This window comes from Carcharodon carcharias, chromosome 4 (genome assembly GCF_017639515.1).
Source record: "Carcharodon carcharias isolate sCarCar2 chromosome 4, sCarCar2.pri, whole genome shotgun sequence".
Classification (NCBI taxonomy): Eukaryota; Metazoa; Chordata; class Chondrichthyes; order Lamniformes; family Lamnidae; genus Carcharodon; species Carcharodon carcharias.
This window is the reverse complement of record NC_054470.1, coordinates 133,906,757-133,928,946: the sequence shown is the minus strand read 5'-3', so window position 1 is coordinate 133,928,946 and position 22,190 is coordinate 133,906,757. Positions and strand designations below refer to the sequence as shown.

General features: G+C 43.3%; 1 protein-coding gene across 3 annotated transcripts in view; it reads right to left on the bottom strand.

Annotated features, from left to right (window-relative positions):
• Positions 1-18,051, bottom strand: part of erap1b (endoplasmic reticulum aminopeptidase 1b) — an 82,740-nt gene extending 64,689 nt beyond the window's left edge. For 2 of the 3 annotated variants that reach the window (XM_041186034.1, XM_041186035.1), the window contains exons 1-4: positions 17,953-18,051; positions 11,007-11,709; positions 5,954-6,092; positions 2,294-2,428 (exon numbers count right to left, since the gene is read on the bottom strand). In XM_041186034.1, coding sequence (XP_041041968.1) covers positions 2,294-2,428; positions 5,954-6,092; positions 11,007-11,533 — 801 coding nt within the window. In that variant the 5' untranslated portion in view covers positions 11,534-11,709; positions 17,953-18,051. The remainder of the gene's footprint in view (positions 1-2,293; positions 2,429-5,953; positions 6,093-11,006; positions 11,710-17,952) is intronic. The other variant, XM_041186036.1, reaches the window with a different exon arrangement.
• Between the last annotated feature and the right edge of the window lie 4,139 nt (positions 18,052-22,190).

Sequence of the window (22,190 nt, the reverse complement as noted above, 5' to 3'; positions counted from 1 at the left end):
GGGCCAGAGGACATCTGCCAAGGTCATCGAGATCAACAGGACAGGAGAGTAAGCAGGCTGTCTCAGATGCCAGTGCCAGCAAGGAGACAGCACCTAGATGTAGCACCCATAAGTGTAAATTTAAGGTACCTTAGGCACACCACGGGCTTCTCACTGCTGCCTTTATGTTGGCCCACAGTACTTAGTGGAAGACTTTGATGTCCAACACTGTTTTTGTTTTACTTTTGTTTGCTCAATAAATTTTGACACGTTGCAATGCCTCAGGGTGATTCCTTAATTCTGCAAGTGAACGGGAAGCCATGATGTTAGGAGTGAGTTGTTTGAAACGGAGCTTTATTGACAAGGGTCTTAATTAATGTTATTAATTAAGGCTGATTTAGCACTCAGGTATCGAGTCTGGAGCCTGCAGCTCTGGTGTGTGTTGAAGCTCCATCTGTGGTGTGCTAGCTGAAGGTTCTTTGGATTAAAGCCTCCTGGGTGTCCCTGCCTCCCTGGAGTATGCCCAGGTCAGTGTCTAACCCCTCACTGTCCTCCTGTGCATGCTCATCCTCGGACTCACTGCTGGACTCACCGTGTGCATCTGAAGCAACGGCGTCTACATCTTCCTCGTCCACTGCATCACCCTTTCCAGCGCCAGATTGTGGTAAGCGCAGCATACAACCACGATCTGGGGGGTATTGGAGTACGCCCCCTGAGCGTTCCAGGCATCGGAAGCGCATCTTGAGAAGACCAATGGTTCTCTCCACCACAGCCCTTGTGGATGCGTGGGTCCTATTGGACCGCTGCATAGCTTCTGTTCTTGGATGGCGGAGAGGCATCATGAGCTACCTTCTGAGGGGATAGCCCTTGTCATCCAGCAGATGTCCATCCAGCGGGCTGAAGCACTGAAGAGCCCCGGTACCTGGGAGTGTCTGAGGATGTAGGCGTCGTGGGAGCTGCCTGGGTACCTTGCACAGACTTGTAGAATCAGCATCCTGTGATCACACACTATCTGCATGTTCATGGAGTGGAAGCCCTTCCTGTTGACGAAGGCACTGGGCTCACCTGCTGACGCCTTGATGGCCACGTGTGCAGTCTATAGCACCCTGGACGCGGGGGAAGCCAGCAATGGCCGCAAAGCCTCTGGCTCCCTGTGTCTGACTGGCATCATCCCAGCATTAGTGGGTGAAAGTCAATGCACGTCTGAATAGAGCGTCTGTCACCTGCTTGACACAAGTGTGGACAGCTGATTGGGAGACATCGCAAAGATCACCCACCGACTCCTGGAAAGAGCCAGAGGCATAGAAGCTGAGGGCAGCTGTGACCTTTAGAGCCACTGGCATGGGGTGCCCAGCCACTCAGTTTGCAGAGATCTCAGGGCCAATCATCTGACAGATGGAATTGACTGTCTCCCTTGAGAGATGGAGCCTCCTTCGGCACTGCACCTCAGACATATTGAGGTAGCTGCTTCGCCATCTGTAAACCCTGGCAGCAGGATAGTGGCATCTTCCGCGGCCCCTTTCGCCTTGGATTTCCTGTTGGTCCTGCGTCCCTTGTGCCTGCGCCTCTCCTCCCAAAGCTGGCTCCCCTGGAGGCTGAATGTGTACTCCTGGCCTCCTCCCCCTTCTGACCCTCCCTTCCTCCTCAGAGGGGATGCCTCTGGTGGAGAGCACAACTCTCATTCTCAGGATAAGGGAAGGCTTCCTGAAAGCTGCAGGCCCCAGAAATGATTTTAACTGTAGAGTTCTGACCGAGGCTTTTACTCCAGTCCGAGCAGCTGGTATGAGTTTTGAAGTCTTCCTGCTCACTCAGGCAAGTAAAAGTTACTTTCACACTTAAATCCCTCAAACATCGCATTTATGACCCCACTCACCCCTCTTATCCTGCCCTTGGATGAGGTTTATGCAAATGTCTCCTACCTGTCTGCCCGTTGCACCCGTGTGACATCCTGAAGATCGCACGGGCTGCAAAAAATCGAGATCAATTGCTGCCTCAAGGGCTTTAACTGGCCCATTAATTGAAGACAGGTGCGCATCCGAACTTATAGCACACCCACCTTCCCAAGTAACGCGATGGCGCAGTGGCATTGGGGCGCTCACCTGATGTCACCGCGTGTCATTTTACGTGCGGGCTTGCGGGGCCCACCCCCACACGCCAAGAGGAAAATTCTGGCCATGATTACTGTTTAGTGGCCCAGCCTAGATTATAGCAACTCTCAAATGATATGACAGATACAGTGCCTGTACATAAATGATATACAAAGCCAATACAAGGCATATTGTTGCACTGCTTCTAAGAAAAACTGTTAACTTACCTTAACTCCATGCTTGGTCTCTTTACTGACCCATTTAAAATCTGCCACGATGAAGGCCACAAGGTATGTGCTCATCTTAACACTCATATCAAACTGGTCTTCAACGTGTCCATTGGCTAGTTTAACAGAGTTTATCTAAAAAAAAGATGATTTTCCTTAGCAATACTGAAGGATAAAGAGAAAAAAAATTAAATGGTTTCTATCTCTTCCTATACCTTCCTCCCAGTTTGTATTCTTGGATTTGCAGATAGCTGCAATAAATTTCAAGACTAAGAGATAGGGCATCAGGGGTCAGGGCCCTGAGACAGTTTTTATGTATTTTGTGATTGTTCAAGGTTGTTTCAAAAAAATTAGCCATCAGCATAGTAATTAAAAGATATTCATAGAATGTTATAGCTTTTGACAAAACAAACTTATTTAACTGAAATGACAAAATTATTTCTCCTATTTTCCAATTGTAAATTGCCTTTTGAAATAAAGTTCTCATTGTTTCGACAGGAGGCTGGTGGGAATGTTGCAGTTCTGGTGTTCATCATCAGTGATCTGCTTGAAGTTTGTTCTAGCTAAATTCTTCTTTCTCCAAATTATTTTGTCTTTCGCTTCTCTCTTCTAATCTCCATATGACCTCCCCTCTTCTATTTGCCCAGCTCCTACTTTCCACCTTTATGATCCTTTCCTTCCAACCATTCAGCTGACACCTCTTTCAATATCCCATTTCCTCTCAACATATGCCCAATTTAATTAATTTTTTTCTGATAACTTCAATTAAACTGCATTCTTCTCGGATCCTTGCCAACACTTTTTTACTTTTCTTAGTTCTTCATTTTACTTGCCACAGTTCCACATCCCCATCTGAAAGCCCTCTGGTGGCCTCACCTCTTCTTTGCTCAGCATTTATGTTTCAGCAAAATACAGCGCCATACAATAAACTGAGAGATTGTCATGGAAAACTGAAGGAATGTACAACTGATTTTGTCTTGTCTTTCATTCGTCCTCGATCTGAGAGTTGGCCACACTATGAACAATCTTTCTCCAGCGATTTCTACCATCTGCTACCCTCACTGATTGACTAATCCAAAATCACCTTCAAGAATCTTCCTTAAATAACTATTTTACCAATATAAATAAGGTTGTGGGGCCAAACCTACTGTATGGTGCACAATTTCTGAAAGAAATAAAAGGACAACACAGAAAACAGAAATCACGATTTGTAGATGCAGCTTAAGAGAGGCACTCCTCTAGGAACCAGAGAATCAAATAGGAATAGTGGACTGTGAAAAAAGGGTCACATACCCAGAGGAGCTAAAGGGCTATCTAGAAGGCCTTGTTTAATTTTAAGGTGAGATATGTGGGTAACTGTAAAGCAAATTTTGTCATTTGAGCCTAAAGTATAGCTGCCAGATGAGTTTGCTTGAGAACTTTGATACATTTATAACCCCAAACTGATCCAACAACTTGCTTCATAGGAATAAAAATAGGTCATTCAGCCCCTCAAATCTGCTCTGCCACTTAATTAGATAACTGATCTGTACCTTGGCTCTATATTCCTTGATATTCTTACCTAACAAATTTTATCTCAATCTTGAAAGCTCCAAATACCCTGGCATTCATTTACAATATGAAAGGATATAACAAACATGGTTATAACTAGCATAAAGTGAGCTTTATCTAATCAGGCAAGCTATGTCATTTAAAATGTGCAGTATGAAACATCCACACAATAAGTGCCATAAGTTTCCTTTCCTTATAAAATAGAGGTGTTAAATAGCAAAAGGATGGAGGGAAATCTCAGAAGGTCAAATTCCTCAGCCCCTTTATGGAACTCATCAGCTGTGAGAAAGTACACAGGTGGAGAATAGAAACAAGCTCCTTGTTAATACAATTAAAATAATATGCCACATAGACACTATTTCTTTTTCAGTAGTAGTGTGCTTTTGCTTGTATGATGTACTGCGAATGCAACATATCTACCTATATGGTTATTTATCATGTATCATTATCTTCTTGTTGTAGGTATGCCAGACAAAATTGTTAGGATTTGGAACATGTAAAATTGGGCAGCCAGCTTAATCACAACTGGGTTTTCAGAAGCTTCTCAGGAAGCCCTTACAGCTACTACTTCCACTTGTGCAAGTTACTGGGGCAATTTATTGGAAAGAGCAGTGGTATTCACAGCGGCAATGAATTGCAATGGGATAACAAGTACTGTATAGCATACAGCACATATTCACTGTGATTTACAATGAAGATCCAGGAGAGAACTTTGGACTTTGCAATCATTTCTTCTAAAAGATTGTTTTGCAAAACAAAATGCAGTAATAATAAATGGCTGAGTTAAAAAAAAATGTCAGTGAAGCATAAAAGCAGGAAAGAACTCATGTCGAAGCCTGGAGAATCAATGATGCTTTTTTTTAAAGTCACTGTTTTGCTTCTGATAGCTTCTCAAGCTAATCTTTCTCTTCCTCTTGTGTCACTGTCATTAGATGTTATTTTGTCCAGCATGCCGTTCAACACCACATTTTAACAGCTGTCTTTGGGACCCATTGTAAGGCATTACTAATCTGATGCAAATGTCAGAACTATTGCTTATAAATTCCAAGTGTTTGATTTTTAAAAAAAGAGCTTTCCTTTTCTAAGCTGAGTTTTAGCTGTTGGGTCTCACAAAGAGTTTGTGTAGCACTGTCATGAACCATGTTTCAAGCAGACAGACTGACTTCATTGTTACTTTGGAACCAGTGGGGAACTAATTATTCCCTTAGAACATAGGACACATGGATACTCTGGATGTTGTGAACGTACATGAGTATGGAAAATTATTTATTGATGTAAGCCATCTGGAAATTCATACAGTGATATTCTTTTCAACGTGTGCTATTAGAAGAATGATTACATTGTTGCTGTCACCAACAGCTTGTACTCTTGTAATGCTACCTCTTTCAAGAAACTGTGCATCTCCAGCTCCTGTTACAACCAGGACCGAAACACAGCATCTGTGATTTAGGTATTGCATGGTGAAATGCAAACTGACTGATTTATGGTCCTTTCTCCTAAAATTGCTTACAACATTTGCAAAACAAAAAACATGGACGAGTGTAACCACTCCTATCACTACTGGCAACGCAATGTTTCTGTTGCCCCAGAAAGGCAGCAAAGTAGATTTGAGGATTATCAAATCAGCCATGATCACAGACTCAATGGGCCAAATGGCCTACTTCTACTCCTACGTCTTATGGTCTTAGGTGATGGTACAATTCAACAATGGCTCTATTGGTTCTCACTAAGGCCGAGATAACTTCATCACTTGTGGCACTCCCATTGTCTGTGTCAATAACAAATTCTGGTAGTTCCCATCCTATGGTCGCACACTTCCTTCTGCTAATTCTCTAACATGTTTAGTAAAGTGAGACTTGTTGGTGCACATACACTTGTGTGTAATTGAAGTTAAGCAATTTATTATAATGTCTCCTGCACTGATACAGGCTAAACCTTTGATCACTCTGTCATATATTTCACCATTAAACAATTTTGATTAATAATTCCTCCCATGGTGATGTGTTCAAACTTAAATTGATTAACTTTTTAAAGATGCAACAGTTCTAAGGCATTTATAACTAGGAAACTAAACAAGTGATGTGAATGAGGAAGTTCAATTTTACATACAATGGGCATGTTGGACACAGCAACATGTCTGGATTCTCTGTGTATCTTGATTGAAAACTTAGCTTTGAAAGCAGGTTCATCAAAGCATGGAAATGCCATGCGTGCTGCAGTGGGCTCAAACTGGGTGGATGCCACGATGCTGTACGAAACAGAAGAACACAAAAGCAGTTAACCTTCTTTAGGACATGTCTGCATAATATAGATAAAATGGTGCATAGTTTGCTCAGAACAAATAGACTGAATTACTCATAGCATGACACAGGTGAACTGCTGTCACATCCACCAGAACAGTGATAACCCATGGTCAGAATGCTACCAACAAATGTTGGTTGTTTACATTATAACAGAAGGCTAGAAGTTAAAGTTTGAGGTATAGCAACAAATACTTAACATTGCCTAGGTAACATCCCTTGAAAATCTATTTTAATATAGTCATTAAACAATTTAAAATGAACTAGCTAACATTTGTGCTAAAATTGTGTATGATATAGCCTGTGAATGTCAAGCACTGGTTCACAAATATTACTCACACTTTGGGGAAAATATGCAAAATGTCATTGAACTCTTCTTGCGAGTGAAGGCTTTCAAATTGTCTTCAAGCAAGCATGGGTAATGGATTAAAAGGAAGAGTTAGGCTTACATGGGATAAAAATTGATAAATTGATAATCAGGAAATCCATCGAATTAGTGAGAATTGATAGGAATGCAGGAATTTGTGCAAGATGTAAGTCACAACATTCTGATTGGCTGTTCTTGATGGAGAACGGCATCAGAGAGGCTGACCATGTGTATGTTAGAGAAATAAGCCTTGAAAGGATAAATATATGGATTAGATTTTCAGCAGTTGTGGAGAACAAGCAGATGTAATATTAGATTGAATAAAATCAGAGTTAACTTTGGGGTCCGTGAGAATAGCTCCAGACTTAACCAGAGGTAGTAGATAGGGAGGTTGACTGAGTCAAGGTCAGAGGAATGCAAGTACTAGCAGAAACTTTAGAAGATAGCTTTGGTGTTGCCAAAATTAAGCTGAACTGGTCAGGCATTTGGAGGCTACAACAGCCGCTGTGGGACCACTGAAAGAGAAATAAAATTGTGTGAAAATGTGGAAATTCAGTAACCCTAAGCTTAAGCATGATACTGGGTAAGTAGCATGTGAATGATAAAGGGAAAGGGCCAAGAGCAGAGCCCTGGAATGCAGGTAAAATGACCAAGGTAGATGAAGAAACCGCTGGGGGAGATGTAATGTTTCATTGTAAAATGCATGAGCGGAACCAAAGAGCAGTGAGCTCCACAGCCCAGGGGTTTCAGGAGAATGGAGTCAGCAAGTGTTAATAGGCAGCAGGAAAAGTTGAAAATGATAAGGAGAGATAAAGTTATGGTCGATGTTGCAAAATGTTGGTTGGAATTTTCTGAGTCTTTGAGAACGGGCTCGGACGTGGAGAAGAGAGGGTGCTAAAATAGGGACGGACGACATTGGACTGGAAACCCTGCGTCTACATGTTAATTCCCCATTTTCTCAATGGCAGCTGGCATGATGGAAGGACATCATGCATAGATGTCGCAGGAAGGCAATTAATTGGCTAATCGAGAGCAATTTTATGGGTAGCGGGTTTGAATTTTGCAAATGGCACATGAGAACCAAGGGACTTCTGAGCCTCATCTGGTTAAAGGTGGTGGCAATCAAGCAAGAGCTCAGTGCTAGCTTCATTCAGCAGCCATTGATAGAATCAATGTGGTGTGCCGGGGGGCTGCAGCAGCACGGACAACAGCAAACGAAGCTAGGAAGCTGGGGGTGGGAAGGGTGGGGAATCAGGTACAGTACTGCAAGGTCATGCTGCCAGAGTGCCATCAGGGAAAAGGCACTGCAGCAGAAATGAGTGTGGGAAGGGGGCATGTACATGAAAGGCCTTGGACACTGGGAGACCATCTCCCATAGGCACAAGGCCAGCCTCCTGAATGCAAAAGAGGCTGCCCTCCAGAAAGGGTCTACAGTCCGAGAATTAGCTACCTGCAAATATCCGAGTAGCAATGCCTCCAAAGACTGTGCTTTTCCAGGGAGATCGTGACTGATCTGTGTGCCATGTTGCAGGGCAAGCAAAGTCCCATGGGAGTTGGTGGCCACCCAATGCCAGTGGCACTGAAATTTGTTGTGGCATTGAACTTCTACATCTTAAGAACTTTCCAGGTCCACCAGATGGTCCCTTAACTCACACTGCAGCTGTAGAATTTTCCATACTGTCAGCAACTCCTGGCCCCAGGTCATCAACCTGGGACACAGCATCACCCAGGCCTCCCACAGTCAGTCCTCTAACTGTCAGTGGCCTCGGCTGTCACAGCCTCCATCAGCTGCTTGGGAGTGTCCATGCTGTGCTCCATTTTGTGTCTCCAAATCTAAGCCTGAACAAATACCTGCCAACATAAAAGTATCTATGCTGGTGGAGGGTGCAGGGTAATTATATGATAGTGCACTGACTGAGGCCCCCTCCTCTTCCTCAGAGATGGTCATCTGGCCCCAGACCTCTCCAGCTCTCTGCTCTTTGCTCTGACCCTGACCTGTGTAAAGGAACAGATATATTAAAGGGTTATAGGCTTTCCAATGCATCATTCCAACTATCCCTACTGTAGGGGTGAATGTGTCCCGTTCTGAGCACTATGCCTTGTGTGGGCCAGATGCTTCCTTGTGCAGTTAATCATTCAAACTCTGGGGTTGCACTCCTGCTTTGCCATTAGCAACCATGCTACCCTGCAAGTTCTAAGGCCTCCTACTCCATGGGGTTTAGGATAGTCAGGAATGAAATGCTTACACTGGTCTTGGTCCCTTCCTTGAGGTTAGGGGCTGTCTCCTCCTGCAAGCACAAGGATGAACACTGTTTTTCTCCCCACAAATGACAAGCACAATGCCCATGCTGGTGGCAGCCCAGCAGTCCAAAATGGGATGAGACGAACGCCTTCTGCATGCAGCCACTATCTTGGGAGCTGGTGGGGGTCAGCAATGACGGGATGCCTCTCACTAAAATGCAGCCGTGCCTCTGACAGTATATGCTAACTGCCTGAGCCCCTGATCACTAACTGGGTGGTTACTCCCTCTCCACCAGACTGACCCTCTCATGCTGCTATATGCAAGCCCCAAAAGGATAAGAGGTATGGAGTACTTACCTTAGCAGACCAAATAAAGTCTAATGCACTTGCAGCACTGTATCTAGGTTCTGGAGATGACTCCACAGCTACTGACCTCCTCTACAATCTGTCCAGGTTTGCTTGGTGAGTCGTGCTGATTCCTCTTCCCATTCCTGGAGAAGAGGGCCACCTGCCTTACCCTTGCAGCTTGGAGGAGAACCAGCAGGGAGGCATCTCAATCGGGGAGCCACCGGGGGTCTCCCTTCTGCTATTCTGGCCGCAGCTTTCCTTAAATTTCTTGGCTTTCCTGTTACATGCAGTGCTGGCAGTTCTTTAAATATGGTGCCAGCACCTGCCCTAGTGTCAGCCTACACCACCTCCACACTCTCAGCAGTCAGCCCTCACAGCTCCCCACTGTTAATTGGCTGGCTGCTGAAAGATCGCTGGTGACTGGCTAATCCCCACCCAAGCAGAAGTGGGACCCGCTTCTGGTATCAACATCTGGATCTGTGGCCTAGCTGCAAAATTCAGCTCATTATTTGCAACTTTGACCAGTACAGCCTCAGAGATTCAAGTCAAATTGGATCTTCTCAAAAAGGCAAGCTTGATAGCAAACATGACTGTGGGGAAAAAAGCATGTTTCAGGACCTTGGAAATTACAGTTGAAGATGGTGGTAGAAAGGTTGAATTTGGGTGATTCAATTAGAGGCAAGGTAAGGGAGGTGGGGTGTAGTCCTAAAGGAGGTAGGGAAGGTGTCAGAAAATGGAGGTAAATTAACAATGCCAGCATGAAAGGGGCTGAAAATTGGAAATTCTATGATCAGAAGTTGGGACTGGAAAGGCTCAAGGATGTAAGTGGCAAGCTTCAATAATGAAGAGGAAACAGGAAAGAAACTATAGAGGGTAGGATTGGTCAAAAAGAGGGTTGAAAGTATTCCATGCCAATAGCAATAATGGAAATCGTAGCAACAATGGAATTTCAGAAAGAGAATATTCTCCAATACAAATACATTTTTAATTCTCTTCATTCTTAAGTACTTCAGGACAATGATGGATAGTTTTATTTTGCACAGGCTCTCTATAGCTGATATCCAGGCTTAATGCTGTACATCATGCATGATACACATTGGGAAAGGGAATGTTAAGAAGTAGGACAGCTTGTTTAAGAGAACCTTATCCTAATTTTCTCATAAGGGGTGAATTCCCACAAGGGTTCTTGTTTGCTGTTACTTTGACACAAGAGTCATGTAAATCCTACAAAAATGCCATAAATGTTTTCAGTGTTTCAGTGGCACTTTCATTGAAGACGATCAGCTGAACCCCAAGGAAATTCACCCTCAAAATCTGAATATGCCTTCACATCTGTAAGGCATCATTTAGACGGTTTACAGGTGAAGGTTTTTAATCTTAAACTAAAAGGGAAATGTATTAAGGTATTACCTAAATAATTTAATTGTGCAGTTCTTAAATTTGAAATTGTCTTTTCCTTTGCCAATATAATTTGACTGTAAGGTTCATCATTTGCAAGAACAATCTTGGACTGTCTGGACAAGTGCTCAGGAGGAGGTTAAACACCAAGGTGGATTGGTGAGCTAAACAGGCTGTTTCCTTGCTTTATTTTCCATGTAATTATGTCCATTTTATGAGTATTCATGTGGTCAAATCAACAACACGCATGGGGCTACTTAAATAGGAAATAAAGATAGAGATTACTGGAAATACAAAGCAAATTGGTCAGCCCCTGAAACAGAAGAGAATTTGGCTTCTGAGGTTAAGATTCTTTGACAGACTGGTCTTATAAAATGCCTCAACCTGAAATGTTAACCACTTTTCTTTTTTTCAGGAAAAGAACTTGGTGTGTATTTCCAGCATTCTTATTTTATTCCAAATTTCCAAAGTATTTTTTTCTTTTTCATTGGACTATGATGTATTTTACCTTAGTTCACCATTTTGTGTTTTATAAGTGCTCTTGTAAAAGCCGTGGAAGCTTTCTGACAGATTGGCAATGTAGTCAATATTAATCAAGTATGTGTTTCTAGAATACAAGGGCACATCAGTCTGAAGTGCAATTTGCTCAAATGGTGGGTATTCCAAAAGATGCAAGTCATATTCTGATCCAGTCGCTCCATCCTCTTTCACTGGTACAATGTATGCCTTAATGATTTCTAGGTTTTTGCTGTGAAGAATGATAGAGTTTGTATCTGATTTAACAAAAACTTCAATTCTCACTGAAGCAGAAAAATTCAACGTGGTCAAATTTGGGTGTATAAGCAGGTCATAATGCACTGGAACAACATTTTCAGGCAATCTCATCTTGTTCCAGGGATATGTCTGACCATCTGATGTGGATGGGAAATCTGGTGCCGCTTCACTCTTCTGGTCATTTTTTAAGGTGTCTGCTATTGAAAGAGTGATGAAAGCTGTAAGAAATCCAATGAATTTAAAATAGCCAATGGTTGCCATTTGGAAGTTAGTTGCTGTGTTGCTGTCAGTTTTCGTGGTTTTTAAGGAGTGTTGCAGTTTTTCGGTTTTGTTCAGAATAGTTTCAGTTCCAAGTCAAATTGTTCCTCTGATATCTTTTTAGTCACTTTCTTGCTTTATACAAGTAAAACATCAAGCATACTGGAAACAATGATGCCCTGCATGAAAAAAATAAGCATAAGTACATAAATTTGCAACTATATGTGCTTAATACTTATCTACATTGAATATCTTATGAACATTGTTACATAGCATACCAATAAGAACATAGGAACAGGAATAGATTATTAAGCCCTTCGAGCCTGCTAAATTATTCAAGTACGTCATGGTTGATGTGAATCTCAATTCCATTTAATTATCACTATATTGTATTTGAGGAAAAATAATTAATTTAATCTGAACAAAAATGTTGCGGTCACTTTGGAAGTTACAAGACAATTTACACTATTGTGTATACAGCATACTCATATTAATTCAAAGTTGATATTGTTCAAAAATTCCAATTATCCTGTTGATTGAATTAAGGAATTTTAATAAAACAGCATAGCATTGAAAATTGTTAACTCCTGCAAATGGTGCCAGGATCAAAACATGTGATTAATCTGCACTTATTGCTTCCGATGCAGGCAGCACACAAACTTTGTGTTGCCTGCTAATTTAAATGGTTGTAGCATGCAGCCCAGTGCCAAACATGCTATTGAATGACTGCACACCTCAAGAGGGAGCACAAATCCTGAGAAACTAGTTCAAGTTCAAGTTAGCCTAAATGACTTAAAGTCAGCCTGTACCCCTGAAAGGGGAGGTATGGTACGGCTGAAACAGATGCTGGAACATAAGTACTATCATAAGAGATAGGAGCAGAATAGGCCATTCGACCTGCTCAAGCCTGCTTCGCCATTCAGTAAGATCATGGCTGATCTGTTTGTGTTGCAAGTTCTAAATTCCCAGCTACCCCTGATTCCCTAACAATAATCTATCTACCGCTGCCTTAAAAGTATTCAGTGAACCTGCTTCCACTGCCTTCTGAGGCAGAGAGTTCCAAAGTCACACAACACTCAGAAAAAAATTCTCCTCATCTCTATCCTATAAGGGCAGTCCCGAATTTTAAAACAGTGCCCCCTAATTCTAGACTCACCCACAAGAGGAAACATCCTTTCTATAACAAAAACAAAAACAGAATTACCTGGAAAAACTCAGCAGGTCTGGAAGCATCGGCGGATGCTTCTCCGCCGATGCTGCCAGACCTGCTGAGTTTTTCCAGGTAATTCTGTTTTTGTTTTTGTTTTGGATTTCCAGCATCCGCAGTTTTTTTGTTTTTAACATCCTTTCTATGTCCACCTTGTCAAGACCATTCAGGATCTTATATACTTCAATCAAATCACTCTTCTAAACTCCAGGGAAAACAAGTCCAGCTGGTCCAACCTATCCTCTTAAGACAGCCCACTCAATCCAGGTGTCAATGCCTCCAACGCAGTTACATCTTTCCTTAATTAAGGAAATCAAAACTGCACACAGTATTCGAGATGCGGTCTCACCAATGCCCTGTATAACTGAAGCATAACATACTTACTTTTATATTCAACTCCTTTCATAATAAAGGGTAACATTCCATTAGCCTTCTTGGATACATGTTATACCTGCATACTAACTTTTTGTGAATCATGCACGAGAACACCTACATCCCTCTGCACCTCTGAATTTTGCAGTTGTTCTCCATTTAAGCAATACACTGCTTTTTTATTCTTCCTGCTGAAGTGAACAAGTTCGCATTTTCCCACATTATACTTCATTTGTCAGATTTTTTGCCCACTCACTCAACTTATCTACCATCCATCTGCAAACTCCTTATGTCTTCTTCACAACATACTTTCCCACCTATCTTTGTGTCATAAAAGAGACATTACCCACTGTGCCACAAGAAGCTGTAGTTTCACCTGGAAAAGACAAAGCATGGCAGTGCAACATTGTAGAGAGCGGGCTCCAAGATTTTCTGATGCTGCACTGGAGGCTTTGGTGCAGGAGATGGAGAGGAGGAGAGGTATGATCCATTCACAGCGGAGCAGGAGGGACTTTAGATAAATGCTGTGAAGGCAGTGGGATCAGATACCTGTCGCAGTCAATGCCTGGAACATTGCCCTAATGACGTGAATCCAATGGTGTAGGAATGTCAATGACTTCACATGAGCTGTAAGTGAAAGTATCTTCAAATGCCATACCCCAACAATTACACCACTGGCTGAACACTCAATGCACCATATCTGCAATCAGTCCTCTGCCAACATCTGCTGTCAATCATAACTCATATCTTACATTCATTGTTGCGCATCACTCTCCCATATTTAGCACAGCTGCAAGCCTCACATCAACATCTCACAGCTTGCATACTGCCAGCTATTCAACCATGACAATCACATCATCAAAACACATTGCATCATACTCACTAACACATTTCCATCTCTCTTGCAGAGCAATGTGGTGCATGGCCAGAGGCAGCAGCACCGAACCAGTGAAGGGCAGGTGGATGCATGACCTCATCCCCATGGAGGAGATGATACTCACCATCACGGAAGTGACCACGACTGAAACTGTGGCCAGAGATGGAACTGAAAAGCCTGCCACTTGCCACAGCAGTAGGCTCACACCTAATCCTCCTTGTCACATCATGCTACCCCCTTATCCAACAATCCTGCCTAATTTACAAGCTCCAGATGGTGCAAGAATGCACCTCCTACTTTGCTCCCTTCACTACAACCTTCCCTTGTGCCTTTCTCCTTTCAGACATTCAAGAACTGCACCCTGGTCAGGCAGTGGTAGAAGAACAGAAAGACTGTGGTCAAGTGGAACACTTCCATTTCGCGCACACTCACAGCCAGCAGTTCAGAAACTGACACTGCATCTAAAGGTTAGCTTGGAGGCAGGATCTGTACATAGTGAGACACTGGGCACAAGTGGGCTGTAGCTGGGGCTAGGGACAAGGTAACACAGGTGCCAGCTTGTCAGAGGGTGAGGTCGCACACAAGCTGCAGGAGGCTCAGATATGTATTTTTATGGGGCCACAGTAGCATACTGACAGGTATGCTCAATGAAATGCTAGGTGCATTGGTTTGTGCAGAATGCTTGAAGTCAGGACAAGGTCTTTCAGCATGTGCCTCACCACTCCCTATAGACAACAGAACTTTAAACAACTCTGGAAACCACCAAACACTGCGACAATTGGAATAGAAATCAATAAGCAACTAATCTGAAAGTAGCTGATAATCCCTTTAATTGGCACTGCTGGGTATCCTTCCTGCCAGTGAATGCATGTTCAGCTGTGCATGTTTAAGAGACTGCTTTCGCTGGACCTCTGAGCTCCAAAATGGTAGAACTGAAGTCAAACCATGTTACATGTCATGGTTGACTAGCTGGCAATGTGTGCAATTTTAGGGACAAAACAGCACTCAGTACTGAAAAAAATAGGGTATACAGAGATGAATTTCATAGTCCACATATTCTGGTAACACTTTTTTTTAATTCATGATTTCAATTTAAATTGACAGGTAATTTAAATTAAGAGAGCAGATTGTATAATATTGTGTAGTACTGATTTTAATATGAAACCTTAAGCCTAAATTTCAGCTTTGATGAGGATATGTGCTGCATGAAGTGATACTAAATCATAAAGCCAAAAAAATGCTAGGTTTTAATCCTTCATTCATGCTCAGTTAATTGATCTCAGCCAGGAGGGCAGTGGCACTATCACTAGCTTCAGCATCCCTATCAGGACAGAAGAGAAATGTGATCAAGCTTGGCACTCCTGATCATCAGCCCCCAATGAAAGTGCATATATATTTATGAACATCAGCTTAGCAAAGTCATGCATTCCCATGGCTCCTGAAGGCCATCCAGCAAACCCTGTCGTGTTTACCAGTGGCCCACTAAAGGAGGGGAAGGGTCCTTCATCGTCAGCTACTCTTTGCCTGGTCAGCATTTGGAAGGGGCTGGCTACTGAAATTCACCCCTTACTCTTGCCTCCAACTCCCGTGCCCATCCCTCTCTTCATGAACCCTTCCCCACAACCCCATCCTGGCTTCACTCATCTGTGTCCAGTGATCCAACTGCCATCACTCGTGAAGTCCTCAGAGCATTACCGGCAGCAGCCTCGTTTCGAATAGCACTGCCGGCCCCTGATTGTCCAGCAGCTCTCAGTAGGTAGGATTTCTGCTGCCATGGTCCTAAATCCCAGGAACAATCCAATGCTGATGAGTTAAGTGCCTTACAGGTACTTAATTAGGTCGGGACCCTGCCACAGAAGTGATGCGGGGTTTCAACCGGTTCTCCATCCGGTGGGCGAGACCCTTGTTGCCCACATTAAATCCAGTCAAATGTGACTAGATGATATGATGGAATAGGGATGTGTAGCCTCAGAGACTGTGATGCAACCTAACAGTGGAGAGACCAAAAAGCAGAGTTCACAAATCAACAGGGAGGAGAAAAAACGTGGAGCAGGGGTGCAGAGAGTTAAACATTGTGAAAAAGAGAAAATTTTATTTTGTTTTAGAACTGTGCCCTTTAACTGATCATGATAGGAAAATCTCTGTGTAAGTTAATGCAGGTTGACTGCTATGTTCTCACTGGCTTACAATTAATTCCTCAGCTCTGTTACACCAGTCATAATTTGTTCATGAAATTTGGCTTTGCTGGTGAGGATGGGATTGTAATTCTGAGTACAGCCTTACAAATAAAAGTATACATTTTTTAAAACAATAAAATTACAATCAGAATGGCAATCTTCCAGGGCGGCTATTTTACATTTGGCCAGGTTGAATAAACTATAAATTGAATGAATACCACAAACATGCAGCCTTGGCCCTGTTTGCCAGGGTTCAGGTTTGTAATTACAGAACACCTTATTATGTCATTAGGAACTTGTTAGTGGTTTCACATACAATTAATTACTTTAACATTCAATATAGGTGAATGCATGTAAAACTTCATCATAAAAATAATTTCTCCTTTAACAACCTTGCACTCCCACAGTATGACATTTGAACAGAAGCACACACTTGGAGTTCCTGAACGGGAGTATAACATTCTGAGCCAATGCCACCAAATTAATAAAGCTAACATGCACATCTTTAACAAAAAAAGAGACAACAGAAAATGCTGGAAAAACTCAGCAAGGTCTGACAGCATCAGTGGAGAAAGAAACAGAGTTGATGTTTTGAGTCTGTCTTCTTCAGAGCTACCCGAAAGGGACAACACAGTTCCATTTGCCAAGAGCACATATCAGGCATTTGGGCAATTCATGATTAACAGGCCAGACAGAAAATCATGGGTCAACAAATCAGAATCAAACTCCACACATGCTTCATGCACAAAGATATGTTCAGGATGCACTAAAGATAAAAGGTTACCTCAACAACATTTGCATTTATCTAGTTTTAACTTGGCAAAACATCCCAAGCTGCTTCACAGAAGAAGAATCTGACAGAAAAAATTGGCACCTGGACAAAGGAGGAGACATTAGGCCAGGCGTTCAAAGTGGTAGGTTTTCAGCAGTGCTGCATCTTAAAAGAGCAGTGAAAAATGGAGAGGCCAGGAGGCAATTCCTAGGAGCTAGACAGGTAGAGGTAGGTCTGCAAATGGTGAGGTGAAGGCAAAGATGGAGAGGAAGGCGGAGTTCTTGGGAGACAGAGCTGTAGTGTTGGCGGAAGAAGTTAGAGAAAGTGAGGAATCAGTACACGGAGTGACAATGGGCAGAATTTTAGATTAACGTGTTGGTGAATCCAGAACCAACATTAGGTCAGCGTAAAGGGGGTGATGGGTGAATGGTGTGAATTAGGATTGATTTTAAAATAACAGGACCCTCAGAAACACAACCGCAAAATATATTCATTTATTCAATTCGGGTTCAAAATGGGTATTAGAAATGATTAGTTTGAAAGTGTGCAATTTAGCCACATGGAGGTGACAAGTTGTCCTGTGTCTGACAAGAGTGGAGAAGCAGCCATGTTTCCCAGAGTACAGTACATATCAGGCATTATTTATTTCAAATTACCCAGCGAGAGGCAGATCTGCTGATTGCGGAAGCGCTGCACTGCAATCCCGTTCCACCATGTGGGCGACTATTTAGTCAACTGCACAAGGATAAAATCGGCCACACTACCCGCTAACTGGCCGGAGGTGCTGCCAGTGTTCCCCAGCTGAGATCAGCAGCATCTGCGGCTCCGGGGAAGCTGCAGCCAAGAGTGAAGAAGGCGGCGGACAGCGGGCCGCACGGTGGACGGCGGGAGACAGCGGGCCGCACGGCACGTCCCCTCCTCAGCCATCGCCGGCTACTTCTAGCCAGAAATTAAACATGTACTTTCTTTGAACGCGCTGCCCTCAATCTAATTGTATATATATTTTTAAATCTTTACCTTTAGAAATAAAGCCGCATTTTTCGGGCATATACAAGGCTTTGTGATTGTGAACAGCCTCCTGTTGATTCTGGGCACCTATCAGAAGTGAAAGTGAAAATGAAATAGTCACAGATAACCCTTTGGACTGAGCGATGACTTTGTACAACACCTTGTGACTTATATCATTTGGAAAATAGGGATGTGCAAATTATGTAAAACATTTTGAAACCAGGTTGCCCCGCGTGGGAACAATGCTGAATTTGTTGGTCTATGTAAAAGTCATCCAGCACAGCCCGCCTGAATGTTTCAGGAGAGTTGGATCATCAGGATCTCTATTTTCCTCCAAGGGGAAAAATAGAGCTTTAATCTGAAAATGTTGCCAAATTTTGCTGATGGAAGGTTACAACCAAGTATCTTCCAAATCTCATGTGGTCAACTTTAAAATAGGCATAAAAGTCCCAAGAGGGGGCATAGTGATTCTATTGTTGGACTAGTAATCCAGAGGCCTGGCCTGATGACCTGGAGAAACAGATATGCCAAACTCTCACAAAATTATGGCATAGTAGTAAAATTAGGTCTCACTTGTGATGTCGCAAGAGGACCCTGAAGTCTTGGGATTCTTCAAGACCACAGGTAAAATTGAAGTCATTATCTTTCTCACCCCTGTTGTGGTTGTTGCCTGAGCAACAACTAGCACACCGTGGTGCTGAGAGGTCAAAGGTGAGGCTGGCAGTAGAGACAAGAAGATGGCAGGAGAGAGAGCCTGAAACTAAGCAAGAGGAAGGCCTAAGAGAAAAAAAAGACTTGCATTACATTGCACTTCTCACAACCACTGGACATCTCAACACACTTTTCAGCCAATTCAGTATTTTTGATGTGTCAGAAAAAATCATCAAAACTGCCTCCAAGGTGTGTACCTTCTAACTTACTTCAGTATCTCTGGAAATAAAGCAATATTTCTCCCAAGTGCCTTGACATATACAAGCTTACTTAATATGCTGATTAGCAGTCTAATCACTCAACATTTAAATATCTGTTAATGCAAATTACATTTTGTGCCAGTATAACCAAGGCATCATCATGCTTGCTATGGCCTTGTTTTTACCATGCTTCCACCACAAGTGTTGCTGAAATATTTAATAAACCATTCCCCACCCCCCTCAACATTTGTTCTTCTAAGCAAACAACAAATACCCTAAAACATTGCTTAATACTAATCCTAATTTATTTGGTTCTTGAGTTGTTGATATACGTTCAACTATTCCTGTCTTGTCCTGAGGTAATGGCTTGTCCCAGGAACTGTAGCCCAAGTTCAGCTGTTAGTTTTGGGGAGAGAGAAAATTGATCTTCGTGAGAGCTTGGGTTAAAGAGCATGAGGCCCAGTTAATACTGTGAAGCTGCACCTCTTTTGAAGAGTGGGATTTATTAACATGGGAATGATTGAGACCACTTGAGCCTTGAGTACTTAGGAACATAGGACTTGGAAGGGCAAGTAGGTCACTTGGCTCTTCGAGCCTATTCCACCATTCAATAAGGTCATGGCTGATCTGTTTGTGGTCTCAGCTCCACTTTCCTGATTGCCTCCCATAACCCTTGACTCCCTTGTCTTTGAAAAATCTGTCTAACTCTTGAAAGACCCAGCTTCCACTGCCTTCTGGGAAAGAGAATTCCACAGACCAACAATTCTCAGAAAAATTTCACCTCATTTCTGTCTTAAAAGGTAGACCTCTTATTCTTAAACCATACAATCTTCCTTATTTTAGATGCAACTTTCGGGGCTTAAATCTGCTCAGGCAGCAAAGCTTTTGAAGTACAAGAGCTGAAGAGCTCATTTGTGCAATGGGTGTTAGTCATTGATCTTTGGAACCTGGTCTTTAGTCCTGCATAGATATGCTTTTTGGGTTCCTGGAGCTTGGGTTCATAGAGGGGCTCGACCTTCAAGTGGTATTAATTGGCAATTTAACTCTGATGGCAGGTGTGGGAAATGGTGAGGAGCATGGCAGGTGATAAAAGGTAGAATTTTTTAAAATATTTTTGCAAATTATTTTTAGGCCAGGATTTTCTGTTCCTGCCCATGGCGAGTGTAATTGCGAGCAGGAGGGGAAATATCACGGGAGTGAAAAAGTCAGCGGGAAAACAGGTTGCAATTGTCCGCTTCCGCCCTCAATGACGGTGTGCTTTTCCCTCTGCGCCACGTTGGGAACACAATTTGAATACATTAGCATATCATGAATGCTCGTTATCAAGGCAGCTTGCCGGAATCACGTTCCCACTCTGGATCAAAAGGCACACGTGGTGGCCTGCGTTTCACTCATGATTTCAAGGTTTTTTCCCCTACTTTGCATTGCGCACTTGTGGCACCTTAGACTCCAAACCGGCTTCGCAGGCAGCACCAGGTCGCTTTCTTGGGGGGGTGGGGGGCAAGGTTACAGAGGCCAGGCTGTATATACCAGACCGGTGGTAAGGTGGGGGTAGGTCATAATGTGCTGCAGGGCGAGGGCTTGACTGCAGGGGGTGGGGGGAAGACAATACAGAAGGCAAGGATGGGGTTGGAAGGCATGGGCTCATTTCGAGGAAGGGGTGGTGGAAGACAAGACAGAGGCAAGGGATGCGGCTAGAGGACAGGGACTTGACTCGGGGGGTGGGGGAAACGGGACATGGCTGCACTCAGGCACATGACTGGAGGGCAGAGAGGGATTCGGGGGGAGCATCCTCTGGGCTAGAATTAGAAGAGTCTCTTATAGAAGGACGTAAGCAAATCGGGGCCAGAATGGGAAGATTGCGGAGCACAGAAGCGCATCATTGCTGAGCTTCCAAGGAGGGGGTAAGCATGTCAGTCGTGCTCAGCATAATGGGCGCAGGGCATGGTCATCGCCTCACATTGGTGGGTGGGGTGGTGGTTACTGGCACAGTATTCGGCCACAGATAGCACAGTCATAGTCATCGGGAACAAGTGCAGAGGCAGGAGGGGGGTCCTATATGTAATGGTACAGTAGGTCTCAAGATGGGGAGGGATGGGGCATAGGCACATCGACCTCAAACGATGCAGGAGGTAACACAGGGATTTCAGCCATAATTAAAATGGGATCAAGGATTAGAGGGGGGAGGACTGAGAATAATAGGTGGGAGAGAAACCTGAACATTATGCCCTTCCAGGATAATGGGAAGGAATCCACCGTCACACAGGGAGGGTCAAAGCTGGTCTGGTCATAAAACCTAAGGATCACCATCTTTGAACCTCAAGCAATGACCCAGCAGAAAGTGAAGCTAAGAAGAAAGCGCTGCTGGGGAGGGCTGTTTTGCCTACTCGGAGGGGTGGATCACTGCACTGGGGGGCCGATTAAAGGCGCGCCCATCTGGAATCTGTATTACCACATGAGGAGGAATGCATGGCTGAGACATGTCTCAATAACTATAGAGACAAACTATAGAGCCTTCAATGTAATAGCGCATTCATGCGAGATTAATTCTGATCCGTTCCAATCATCAATCTCCCTGCAATAACCCATTGTACCAATCATGGTAATTCCTCAGTGTGATAATGACTCCAAAAACAAGTGGGCACCCGGACAAACAGCAGAAGCCTCTTGGAAACCCCACCTCAGAATCTTGCAGCTGGCAGGTTCAGAGATGGGAACACCCAGGCCCCCTCTAAAAGAATCTTATCCCCTCACAGAGCATGTGCCCTCAAGTGTATTCCAAAGAATGTAGTCATAGAGTCCAATAAATGAGCAATTTAGCATTCAAATAAATGTAGGATATCAAAGTGCCTGGCCAAATCCATCGTAGGAATAAGGCAGTAAGTCTACTGAAATGGGGCTGGTGGAGGAGATGGGGGCGCGAAGCACACTGTGACACTGAGAGCGGTCATTGCGATGGCCAGGATTGTAATGGCTAATAGGTGCCTAGACTGTAACTGTCAAGATATATAACAATGTCTATAATGTTGATGGAAATTATTGTAAAACAGAGTTTGCTGGTGTCTGTGTGTGTGTGTGTGTGTGTGTATGTGTCTTAATTGGATTAAAGCCAGCTGGTCTAGAGGCTTTGATGTGTAGGCAAACATGGGGGCAAATTGCATTTTTTCTTTAAACAAATTAGTGTAGCTTGGATTCAGAGAGAGGGAGTGAAATATTACACCTAACCAGGTTAGGTTCAGAAACAAAAATAAAAACAAAAAAACTGCGGATGCTGGAAATCCAAAACAAAAACAGAATTACCTGGAAAAACTCAGCAGGTTTCCCCCTTCTCTTTTT